Below are 12516 nucleotides of genomic sequence, written 5' to 3'. Positions count from 1 at the left end.
AATAGAATTCACGCATGACTTAAGATTTAAATTATGGTCGCATTAGCAAATCACAAACCTAACATGTCATCTCTATTGTTTCCAGATCTGACATCATGCTAATTTGTTATTTACTTTAATTTAGTCATTAAATCTTGGATCAGTATCGTGATGAACATGAATCTATAATTGAGAATATTTTATTTCCTGTGTGGATCTGCTCACCGTAAAAATGTAACATCTTGTCACAGCAATACAAGCTTTCTCGAAGAAGAATAATAATAATAACAATAATAATAATAATAACATGTGGAAGGAAATGCTTGGTACGATAATTCTCACTGTTGCACGACACCACTTCGGAAAAACTTTTTTAATCATTTAATTGTCTTTTCTTTTGTAAACCGTCTCTGGCTCAAAACGCAAAATCAAAGGAGGCTTCCAACTGCGGCAATGTCCCAAATCTGCGGCGAACCGTTGGCGGACAGCAATTGAATAAGTGCCGCAGTGCATATAAATCCTGTTCGGAAAAACATCCGATCCGGTCAATATGGTAACAATAAACAATGATCCCACATCGCAAGGTTATTTCCACCTCCATGGGGCAGCAACTGTACCTGTTGGGGTAAAATGTGGAACTTACTTTCGAAGTGTTCCATATATTCATGGGTTGCATTCCAAGCCTCGTAACGCCGCCCAATGAAGAAAAAAATTTCACCTGCATTATTTTCTTCGTTTAAGCTTAAGGTTTTTCCGAAGGTGAAAAAATAACTGATACTTAGTCTTATTGTCGTTACACAAAATAATATTTTTGCTCAGTGTATGTGACACAAAAGAAGCCAAGGGGCCAATTATAACATCATGCTACGGCGTGTCACAACCCGGTTAAACATAACTTCGATCCAACTTATTTTTTTGAGGGCCACTTATAGTTAAAGTTTTCTTGGTCTAAAAAAAAGAAATAACAAAAGGGTCAAAAAATAATTGCAAAAAAAAAAACACAAAATTTCATACTGGTGGTAACACTTTCCTAATACTGCAACATGTTATGCTCTCCAATCTGGATGTCTTCTACAAAATTAAAAATGTCCACTTGAGATTTGTCCTCCACATTATAAATATGGGGAATAATATCCATTATTTCATCCAGATCTTATAATATTTCTACATCACACAAGTAAAAAAAACCAAACCCCACTTACTTACTTAATTATGGCTCGCTCAGAAACTTTACCTGCTGGTGAACAAACACCAGAAGTTACTTCCATCTCGGAAAAGGATATCAAGGTTGACTTTAACGAGACTGCCCAGCAACTTGAAAACAAGACATTTAAAGACTACATTTTAATCTCATGTTTGTGTTTTATGGTTGCCTTTGGTGGGTTTGTCTTTGGTTACGATACCGGTACCATTTCCGGGTTTGTTAATATGACTGATTTCATTGACCGTTTTGGTGAAGTTGGCCCTGACGGTGAAAAGTTTATGTCTTCCATTAGAGTTGGTTTAATGATTGGTCTTTTCAACGTTGCATGTGCCATTGGTGGTATCGTCTTATCTAAAATTGGTGATATCAAGGGTAGAAGAATTGGTTTGATGTTTGCCATGGCTATTTATGTTGCTGGTATTGCTGTTCAAATTTCTGCTCAAGACAAATGGTACCAAATCACCATTGGTCGTATTATTACTGGTTTCTCCGTTGGTACTGTTTCCGTCATTTCCCCAATGTTTATTGGTGAATCTTCTCCAAAGGCCGTCAGAGGTACTTTGGTTTGTTGTTTCCAATTGTGTATTACCTTGGGTATCTTTATTGGTTACTGTTGTACTTATGGTACCAAGCAATTGAACAACTCTCTTCAATGGAGAATCCCATTAGCTTTATGTTTCCTTTGGGCTGGTTTCCTTGTTGTTGGTATGATGTTTATGCCAGAATCCCCAAGATTCTTGGTTGAAAAGAAGAGAATTGAAGATGCTAAGAAGTCCATTGCTAGATCCAACAAGATGAGTCCAGAAGATCCATTTGTCTATGCTGAATTGCAATTGATCCAAGCTGGTATTGACAGAGAACAAATGGCTGGTAGTGCCACTTGGGGTGAATTAATCACCGGTAAGCCAGCTGTCTTCAGAAGAGTTATCATGGGTATCTGTTTAGCTTCCTTGCAACAATTGACCGGTAACAACTACTTCTTTTACTTTGCTACCACTATTTTCAAGGCTGTCGGTTTACAAGATTCTTTCCAAACCTCGATGATTTTAGGTTGTGTTAACTTCCTTTCCACTTTTGTCAACATTTGGGCTATTGAAAGATTTGGTAGAAGATTATGTTTATTGGTTGGTGCTGCTGGTATGTTTGTCTGTTTTATCATCTACTCCACCTTAGGTTCCGTTGCTTTGTACCAATATGATGGTGAATCCAACCTTCCAGCCGGTAGAGCCATGATTTTCGTCACTTGTTTGTACATTTTCTTCTTTGCATCCACTTGGGCCGGTGGTGTCTACTGTGTCCTTTCTGAATCATACCCATTACGTGTCAGATCCAAGGCCATGGCTCTTGCTCTTGGTTCCAACTGGTTGTGGGGATTCTTGATTTCCTTCACTTCCTCATTCATTATCAACGCCATTAACTTTTACTACGGATACGTCTTTACTGGATGTATTGCCGTTGCCTTTGTGTTTACCTACTTTTTCATTATGGAAACCAAGGGTTTGAGTTTGGAAGAAGTTGATGAATTGTATGCCCAAAAGATTCTTCCTTGGAAGTCTGGCTCTTGGGTCCCACCAACTGCCGAAGAAATGGCCACTTCTACTGGATACGCCAAGCCAAGCCAAGAACACGTATAAATTGACGAAACATTAATTATCCCAGAATGAATTCTTAACGAGGATATGGTTTATTTCTTTTCTTTTACTGTTGAAGGTATTTGTTAATTTACTTTAATAGATTCTTATTAAATTTATATTATTTTATTCTATAATAATACAAAAGTTATTTCTTGACGAACCAGTGTAGAGGTTCTTCTTTGGAAACTTTGCGTTTAGCAATGGTTTACCATTCCATTCAAAAAGCCAGTATGCAACTTTCTTTGCCTCGTAGTAGTGTGTTTGGGTAAACCCTAAATGGGTCATGATTTCAAGTAATCTTTTGTTGTCAAAGTACCTTGAGTTGGTTATACAGGGAAGTGGAAGCACTAGAAACAACACGCTGATAGACGTTTCCGTTGGTTTCTTTAAGAATTTCGTCATTCTGACCAACATTTCTCCTCGTTCCTGTGGCGAGGGCACAAAGTTAATAACCAACGAACAAGATATAAGATTGAATTTCTCGTCGGTATTCTTAGGCAATGGCCTTTCCATGAAATTCTGTTCAAGAATCAAAGGATCTTGGGAATTCAAGTCTATTCTAGTTATATCTTTGAATATCCCACAGGTGGATATAACATTGTACGGACTCAAACATCCAATCTCAAGGGCGGTGACGTCGCCTATTCGTCTTTGGTACTTCTCCTCGCGCAACCACTCTACGAGTCTTTTGGACGAATCTCCACCTCTTTTAGTAGTTTGTCCCTCAGTGGAAGCTCTTTGGTACGCTTCTATCCCGCCTCGTTGTTCAATCTCCGCGTCTATCTTGGCAAGAATTTCTACAGTTTGGTTGTGAGACAACGAGTCGTCAATCTTGTAGACTTGACTATCGGTGTATTTTTCAGGAACAACAAAAGCATTAAATGCCGATTGGTAGATTTTGTTATTCTTGAACAACTCCTTGTAATTGTCGATGGTGATGTTGTTTTTCTTGTCTAGTCTCTTGATGATAGCATACCTATTCTTTTGCAATATGTGGAATCGTCGTATTATTTGTCGCGTATGTTGAGGTTTTATGCTTTTGGGTATACCTTGGGTCTTACCGGTGATGGTCTTTGGTCTTTTCAAGAGACCGACTCTCGTTTTCTTCTTGGCCATGCCTTTGTCTGGTTTGTTTACCCTGTTTTAGTTGCACGCTTTATTTTTCCATAATCGATGAGCATCGATAATTTTTTCTAGTCTAAATAAATCATTCTACTACGTTTTAACTACAATCAAGATGGCTCCTCAAAAGAATAAAGGAAAGCCAGGAAAGAGTAATGGCAAAGGCAAGGCCAACCAGAAGAAAGGAAACAAGAAAGTCACCAAGCCAAAGAAACCACCCACTTTGAAGCAGAAGTTGCAGCGTGAATCCAAGATTGTCAGAATCGATGATTTGAAGTGGAAAACCGTAGAGATTCCTGACAACTTGGGTGATTACGAAGGGTTTTTTGGATTAGAAGAGATAGATGGTGTTGATGTTGAGATTGTTGATGGTAGAGCTCAGTTCATCGTCAAGGATGACAGCAAGCTTAAACTGAACCAAGAAGAACAGAAAGAGGAAGAAGGCGAGCAAGAACAGCAAGAAGAAGAACAAGAAGAAGAAGAAGAAGAAGAAGAAGAAGAATTTACTGGATTTGGTGATGACTCAGATCAAGACCAAGACGAAGCAGCTGACGTTGAAGAAACAGAAGAAATCGACGAAAAGCCCGACGAATTAGAAAAAGAACTCAGTGCAAACGCCTTTGCTAATCTTGACTTACCATTACCCGACGATGAAATAGACTTGCCAGAATGGCAAAGTGAAGATCTCAGTTCCTTAAGTCCCTACACTTTGAACGGGTTATCGGTGTTAAACTTCTCCAAACCAACTCCCATCCAAAAGAAAGCCATCCCATTAGCATTGGAAGGGAAGGATGTCATCGGTAAGGCAACGACTGGTTCCGGTAAGACATTGGCATACGGTATCCCAATCTTAGAAAAGTACTTACTGTCATTATCCACAATTAAGCAAAACGTCAAGGACAAGATAGTCAACAATCCTACCGGTATTGTTTTCGCTCCTACTAGAGAATTGGCTCATCAAGTGGTTAGCCATTTGAATGAACTTGCCAAGTATTCACCATTGTCAACCAGAGGTATTGTGAGTATAACCGGTGGTCTTTCCATTCAAAAGCAAGAAAGATTATTGGCGCATGGTCCAGGAATAATTGTTGCTACTCCCGGTCGTTTCTTGGAATTGCTCCAAAATGACGAACAACTCACCAAGAGAATGGCAAGCACAGATATTTTAGTGTTGGATGAAGCCGATAGATTATTGCAAGACGGCCATTTTGAAGAATTTGAAAAGATTTTAGAGTTGTTTGGCAAGAGTAGACCCAAGAACAAATCCATGCAATGGAAATGGCAAACCTTGGTCTTTAGTGCCACTTTTTCCAGAGACTTGTTTGGGAAGTTGGACAAACACCAGAAGAACAAAGCCAAGGGAAACTCATTAATGGATAATGACGAAATCGTCACTTTGTTGAACGAGAAATTGAAGTTTAAAGACTCTAAACCAGCTTTAATTGATGCTAATCCTAAGGAAATCGTGTCTGGACAAATCACCGAAGCATTAGTCGAATGTGGTCCTACCGAACGTGATTTATATTTGTATTATTTCCTCCTCATGTATAAAGGATCTACTTTGGTATTTGCCAACTCCATCGATTCGGTCAAAAGATTAGTGCCATTCTTAAACAATTTGAACATTCCCGCATTTTCAATCCACTCATCTATGATCCAAAAACAAAGATTGAGAGCATTGGAAAGGTTTAAAGCCGCCAGTGAAAAGAATGAGGTTTCTGTGTTGGTTGCTTCCGATGTGGCCGCCAGAGGATTGGATATCCCAAACATTGACCATGTGGTGCATTACCATTTACCTCGATCTGCCGATGTGTACATTCATAGATCAGGTAGAACTGCCAGAGCAGGCAGAGAGGGTGTTTCAGTGATGTTTTGTTCTCCACAAGAAGCTTCGGGGCCACTTAGAAAATTGAGAAGATTAGTGGCTAGCAACAGCACACAAGGATCTCGTCTTAACATGCATACCGACGTCAAGTTGCTTCCAATTGAAATGGATTTGGTTTCGCAGTTGAGAGAGCGAGTGACGGTCTCATCGAAGCTTGCAGATGCTTCCATCTCCAAGACTTCTACCAGAAAGGAAGATTCTTGGATCAAGCAAGCTGCGGAAGAATTGGGTGTTGAAGACTTATCCGACATTGAAAACTTTGAAGATGACATTATCAAGAAACAGCGAAAGAGAAAAGAAAGTAAGATGCTAGGCAAGGATGAAATGAAGGGTCTTCGATATGAATTGAAACAATTGTTGGCTACACCTATAAGGAAGAATGCCAGAAGATCGTACATTACTAGTGGATTACAAAACTTGGCTCATCAAATGGTTACTGGAACTCACCATGACGACGTTTTAGGTCATGAAAAAGTCGACGCTTTAACCGATTTAAAAGACGGTAAATCGAAAAAGCTCAAAAAGAAAGCCAACAAGGTTACAAAGAAGCCTAAATCAAACAAAGATAAAAAATAAGGTGTGTATTTAATAGACCAAAGAATAGAAAACTCGATTAATGTGTGGCACTAAGCCACTTTGTATGTGTATATGTAAATTCTCTAGATAAAGTCGTCATCATCGTCGTCATAATATTCATCTTCATCGGATTCATCAGCCAATTGTTCGAAATTGACCTTGTATCTCAACATGGCACCAATACCACCAAACCCTTGGCAGAATTGGGCACCTTCAGAAGATCTATCAGTGACGAATTCTAATTCAGCACCGTAATTCTTGTAGTTTTCAGCCAACCATTCCAAGAAGGATTCTTCCTTGATGATTTCCATTTCAGTACCGGTCTTTTTGTCCAATTGCCATGACTTGTCTGGCAATTCTGGGTTGACATTGGCGACTACTTCTTCTCCTTCGATATCCTTCATGGTGTATCTGACTGTGTTTAAGTTTTCGTAAACAATGACGGTTTCACAAGCACCCAAATCAAGGGCCTTCAAGGTGTCTTCAATACCATAACAGAACTTACCGGTGTCTTGGGAAATTTCGTCGAAATATTGGTTCAACAATTTCTTTTCTTGGACGAATTTAACATTGGCTAAGGTTTCTGCGGACAATTCAATGGCTTGGTTGAACCCGTTTTCACCACCGTAGGATATATCGACAATCTTGATGATTTTAGCTTGTAATCTGTTATCGAACAAGTCAGACTTGGACAATTCAGTCTTGAAATCTGCAGAACCAGCCAAGATCAACCCCTTGACGTTAACTTTATCAGCGGTGATGAAGTTTTGTACCGCCACTTCAGCAACTTTTCTGACGTAATTGTGTCTCTTTTCTTCTCTTAAACGGGAGAAACGAACGGCGGATTGACCACCTCTACCGTGCTTCTTTGGCAAGTCGACGGTGAATTTATGCAAGACTTCTCTGGTGTTACCACTGACGGCACCAAACAAGGCCCCGTTACCGTCCATGATAATGAACCCGAATCTATCGTCATTTTCCAACAATTCGTTCAATGCTTCCACGTGGAATTTGTTGTCACACAAGTAAAGAGAGGTGTTGATTGGTTTGAATGGTTCGAAATCGATATTCAATTTCTTTTCCTTACCTTCGTCAGTTATAACGTCACCACAGTAAACAACCAAACCATTCTTGGGAACACTGTTGTACAATTTCAACTTTTGTTGGGTGGAAGTGATGGCAGACAACACGGACAATCTGTTGACACGGGACTTGATGTTGGAAGCAGTTCCGTATTCATCGGTTAACATCTTTTGGGTCAATGAAATTTGGGCTTTTGGAGGAAGCACCAATGAAATCATTGAGGTACCGTTTCCTCTAGCCATTTCCAAGGACTTGATCAATTTCTTGATCTTCCAGATCTCAATATTCTTTTCAGCGTCAGTTTCTTGAGAGGACATTGTGAGATAATCTATAGCAATGTACTTTGGATCTATTAAACAAGTAATGGAAAGAAAGCAAAGACAGCAACTTTCTTATGCGAATATCGGGTTGAAATTTTTTTTGGTTAATAAAAAAAAAAAACACTTGAAAATTTTCTTGCGTGAGATGCAGCGGGTCATGTGCGTAAAGTCATGTGTCTGCCGTCATGTGAACGCGGTCACATGTACACATCCCACCTGACACACCGCACATGACGACACGCACATGACTCCGCGCACATGATCTACAGCACGATCCAGGGGAGGATCGGATCTAAAATTAACTGAACAAAAATACCTCAGCCATTACCAATTCTTCTCCTTGTACAACCCCTGTCTGCTAGCACACGCATCGCAAGGAATAATTAATTAGTATTCACTTCCCATCATGTCGGCCCAAATTCATCCAGATGAGATACAGGCACAACAAAGACAACAGCCTTCCTATACTCAGGAAGGTGTAGTCCCAGAATCAAACTATGACGAGGAATCAGATTCGGCTTCGGATGATATGCCCTTGGATGAAGACAAAAAGGAAAAATCAAGAAAACCAAGCAGCCACCCTTTCAGGCAACAAAGATTGAAAGCATACAACCCCGTGTTGACCGCCAAGACAGTCATCCCCCTCCTTGTTGCCATTGCTATCATATTCGTCCCCTTGGGAGCTGCCATGTGGTATGCATCCGACCAGATTGAAGACTTTTCCATTGATTATAGTCAATGTGAAAACTTGGCATCTTCTGATTTCTTCTCCGAGATACCCCTGAACTTCACCACCTACCATTTCAAATCTGCCACCCTCACCAATGTTCCCAAGTTTAGCTGGAAATTGGCCAATGACAATAGCCAGGAGTTCGAAGATGAAAGAAAAGTCTGCGTTGTTCAATTCGAAGTGTTGAACAACATGAAGGGCCCAATCTACTTCTTTTACCGCTTGCACAACTTCTATGCCAACCATCGTAGATTTGTCAAATCATTCAGCGAAGACCAATTGAACGGTAAAGCAGCCTCCTTGAATGATATCAAGAACACCGTGGGTCAAAACTGTCAACCATTGTCTACTGACAGCCAGGGAAGAAAAATCTACCCATGTGGTTTAATTGCCAACAGTTTGTTCAACGACACATACAGTAGCACCTTCCAAGGTGTCAATGGCACTTCCCATGATTATTCATTAACCAACAAGGGAATTGCATGGGCTACCGACAAGGACAGATTTAAAAAGACAAAGTACAACCATACTGAAGTTGTCCCACCTCCAAACTGGTTCAAGATGTTCCCTAACGGATACAACGAGACCAACCTTCCCGATATTTCCACCTGGTACGAGTTCCAAAACTGGATGCATCCTTCTGGTTTACCAACATTCAACAAGTTAGCATTGCGTAATGACAATGACGAATTACAAGCTGGTATCTACGAGATTAATATCGGGTTACATTTCCCAGTATTGCCATACAATGGTCAGAAGTTTATTTACGTGTCGCAGAGATCGGTTATTGGAGGAAAGAATAACTTCTTGGGCATCAGTTGGATGGTTGGTGGTGGTGTTTGTTTTATCTTGGGGTTAGCATTATTAGTGATCAACTTTATCAAGCCCAGAAAGACAGGTGATGTTAATTTGTTAAGTTGGAACCAAGAAAGAATGCAACGTGATGAGCAAAGCGCTGCACTTGCCGACGGTACCACTAGTGGTTTTGAGAAGAGGAATAGCACATGAGGCTGTTAATTTGTTCATAGTTGTAAGATTATTTTTATAGTAAATCAATTGCTATAGACATTGCAAGTGATTTGTAAGCCAAGCAATGCCCCCCATCCCGTTTAGTTCGGGGATATTGTTTCGGGTGTAACGGTTTAACATCCTCGGTTGTACGATCCATGAACATTATTCAATCGGACTATGCATGGAATCTTACTAATCAAGGCTAACGCAAACGCGGATTTATTATTTTCTTCGAGAAATTTCTACCTCATCTTGAACTGTAAAACCGGATTTATTTTTATAGTTCCGTTTGTGCACTATTTCACCTTACAAACAATGGCGGACTTAACTCGAGCACCAGTGCCCCGCGAGGCACTTTTTTTTGACATCCCGCCCTAAGCCCAACCCTTGCTCTATAAATACCGACAAATCTTTCCCCGTTCAATTGCTCTTCATTCTTAGAATTATCTTTCTTTATAACTAAGTATGTCTGTTCCTGAAACAACCACCAAGATTTTCCTCAAAAACACCCCCGGTGAAGCAATCAACTTTGAATTCGGCCAAGATGATTCCACCTTTGAAGTCAAGCAAGTCGCACTTGATTCAAACTTGAAAGAAGGCGAGCTCTTGGTCCAAACCTTGTACTTGTCCAATGACCCCACCCAAAGAGGCTGGATTGCCAAAAACAAAGATTCGGACCGTATGTACGTCAGACCAGTAGCACCAGGAGAACCAATGGGATCCATGGGTATCGTCAAGGTCTTGAAGTCCAATTCCACCAAATACCAAGTCGGTGATCTCGCCACTGGGAAAATCGAATGGGCAACTTACACAACTGTGCACGAGCAAGCCTTGTTCACCAAGATTGACACCAGTGCCGGTTTACCATTAGAGCTCTTCCTTTCCATCTTGGGTGTTACTGGTTTGACTGCATTCTTTGGTTTAGTCGAAGCCGGTCAACTCAGAAGACTCCTCGACAACCCACTCAAGGAAGGCGACAAGGCTCCTATTGTGTGTGTTTCAGCTGCTTCCGGGGCTACTGGTTCTGTAGTTGTCCAAATTGCCAAGAATATCTTGGGAGCTAAAGTCGTTGGTATTACCGGATCCGACGAAAAGTGCAAGTTTGTTGAAGGTCTTGGTGCTGACTTGTGTGTCAATTATAACAATCCAAAATATAAAGACCAAATTACTGAATTTGTTGGTAAGGACTTTATCGACGTCTACTTTGACAACGTTGGTGGTGAAATCTTGAGTTTTGTTTTAACCAGAATGAAGAAGTTTGGTCGTGTTGTTGCTTGTGGTGCTATTTCCGGTTACAATACTCCAGTCAATGTTACTACTTGGAATGAAATCATTACTATGAGTTTAACTGTGGAAGGATTCATTGTTCTCAACTACAGTGACAAGTTCCCTGAAGCTGTCGGTGTGCTTGCCAGTGCTTTGAAGCTGGGTAAGATCAAGCTTGGTGATGCATACCATGTTAAGGAATTGACCGGATCCGACGTTGAAAAGTTGCAACAAGTCCCTAAAATTTGGAACTTGTTGTTCACTGACAAACCAGTTGGTAAGTTGCTTACTAAGGTGGTGTAAGTATATAGTCTTAATGTAAATAAGTATGGTGTATTAAATATACTAAAACCAGGTACAACTTCTATTGTAATAGCTTGTTTAGTCCCTAAAGTGGATTCTCTTGTAATTTTTGTCAAGGTATTGAATAGTTTGACATTCACAACATTTTCATTAGGAAAATCAAGGGGTGGACGTTAGTTGCAGCCTATTGGAACCAAGTAATTATTGGCGCTAAATGTTATTGTGATTCAGCACTTACAGTCAACAAGTTAGAATATAGAATAAGTTATGCATCTTAAGCAAAGGGGGGGGGGGGGCTACATCAAAAGAACAATAGCTGCAAAAAAAAAGAGCAATATTTTTGCAACGGTCACATGGCAGTTATTGAACAAATACTACTTTGTTTTGCCATCTAGAATTTCTTATTATGTGTAATACTGCAAGCAAATTTTTATCAATTCAGGAAAGGTTTTTGAGGATCCATGGTAACATTTAGAACTCTCTTCAAAGCTTCTGAATTCCAGGATTCAACGTCGCTTGTTAAATAATCCAAATTTTGTATTACATCCCAAACTCCATTTAATTATGATTATTTGCCAGTTGGTGTAACTATACTCTGTATCACTGGGAGTAAAATTGGTACTATTCTAGGGAATATATGGCTTTTGGGTATTCATGACTTAAACTTGTTTTGCAACAGCAATCATGACGTATTAAAATACATAAATGACGTTATTAGTTGGCCATTGGGATTGACTTGGAATCATTGTACATGGATGATTGCAATATCTCCAATTGCAATATTTTTGATTTCCGTCATCACTCATACATTTAGCAATATCTCAAACTAGAATTGAAGATATATTTTCATATTGTGGCTGGAGCAAGCTTACTGATTCGAACGGTTTATACACAGGGGGAACTCCATCAAAAGCTTGGGATAGTTAGATCATCCTCTCCCCCAAATCTAGTGAGTTCAAATTTACAGCATAATCCAATCAATGAATTAACTCTGAAATTTCCTTTGTTGCACGAGTACTACAGCTTCAAGCTTGAATTGTTGAATATATCAGGATTTTCAATAAGCAAAGTTGAGATAAATTTTGTTTCTGTAAGTTTAAAAAGGTTTACTCTGGAAAAGAATAGATTGCTAGGACCAGTTGTTTTTCCTACAAGTTGTTGGCACTTTGAGAAGTTGTGCGTGTCGACCGAGGTGAGAACTGTCATCAGATCCCGGAAAGAAAATCCAATAAAGTAAACAGATGGTCTTTTTTTGTTTGTCGCTGTTGTCGATTCATTGTCCTAAGTTAAAGTAGGGGTCATCATACTGTATAGTTTAGTAGAATTGATCTGCAAAATATTTGCAACATTTGACGATATAAAAACAATGTGCGTGTACTGCACATATGCAACCACCTTTCCCT

General features: G+C 39.8%; 6 protein-coding genes across 6 annotated transcripts; 4 read left to right on the top strand and 2 right to left on the bottom strand. All coding sequences in view use genetic code 12, as the record gives it.

Annotated features, from left to right (window-relative positions):
* Positions 1–1162: 1162 nt before the first annotated feature.
* Positions 1163–3421, top strand: SPAPADRAFT_60659 (sugar porter family MFS transporter; the record flags this gene model as incomplete). Its single annotated transcript, XM_007374773.1, has 1 exon — positions 1163–3421. The coding sequence occupies one exon, from the start codon at positions 1192–1194 to the stop codon at positions 2815–2817; it is 1626 nt and encodes a 541-aa protein (XP_007374835.1).
* On the bottom strand, positions 2941–3933 carry SPAPADRAFT_136185 (25S rRNA (adenine2142-N1)-methyltransferase; the record flags this gene model as incomplete). Its single annotated transcript, XM_007374772.1, has 1 exon — positions 2941–3933. The coding sequence occupies one exon, from the start codon at positions 3931–3933 to the stop codon at positions 2941–2943; it is 993 nt and encodes a 330-aa protein (XP_007374834.1).
* Positions 3934–4054: 121 nt separating this feature from the next.
* On the top strand, positions 4055–6400 carry MAK5 (putative ATP-dependent RNA helicase; the record flags this gene model as incomplete). Its single annotated transcript, XM_007374771.1, has 1 exon — positions 4055–6400. One exon carries the CDS (start codon positions 4055–4057, stop codon positions 6398–6400), a length of 2346 nt encoding a protein of 781 aa, XP_007374833.1.
* On the bottom strand, positions 4724–7870 carry ERF1 (translation termination factor eRF1; the record flags this gene model as incomplete). The annotated part of the gene is made up of 1 exon (XM_007374770.1): positions 4724–7870. The coding sequence occupies one exon, from the start codon at positions 7798–7800 to the stop codon at positions 6484–6486; it is 1317 nt and encodes a 438-aa protein (XP_007374832.1).
* A 274-nt stretch (positions 7871–8144) lies between these two features.
* LEM3 (Lem3p) lies at positions 8145–9605 on the top strand (the record flags this gene model as incomplete). Its single annotated transcript, XM_007374769.1, has 1 exon — positions 8145–9605. The coding sequence occupies one exon, from the start codon at positions 8492–8494 to the stop codon at positions 9539–9541; it is 1050 nt and encodes a 349-aa protein (XP_007374831.1).
* Positions 9606–9989: 384 nt separating this feature from the next.
* QOR1 (uncharacterized protein) lies at positions 9990–11181 on the top strand (the record flags this gene model as incomplete). The annotated part of the gene is made up of 1 exon (XM_007374768.1): positions 9990–11181. One exon carries the CDS (start codon positions 10010–10012, stop codon positions 11111–11113), a length of 1104 nt encoding a protein of 367 aa, XP_007374830.1.
* Positions 11182–12516: the final 1335 nt, after the last annotated feature.

This window comes from Spathaspora passalidarum, assembly GCF_000223485.1.
Source record: "Spathaspora passalidarum NRRL Y-27907 unplaced genomic scaffold SPAPAscaffold_3, whole genome shotgun sequence".
NCBI lineage: Eukaryota > Fungi > Ascomycota > Pichiomycetes > Serinales > Debaryomycetaceae > Spathaspora > Spathaspora passalidarum.
This window is presented reverse-complemented; position numbering and strand designations above follow the sequence as displayed.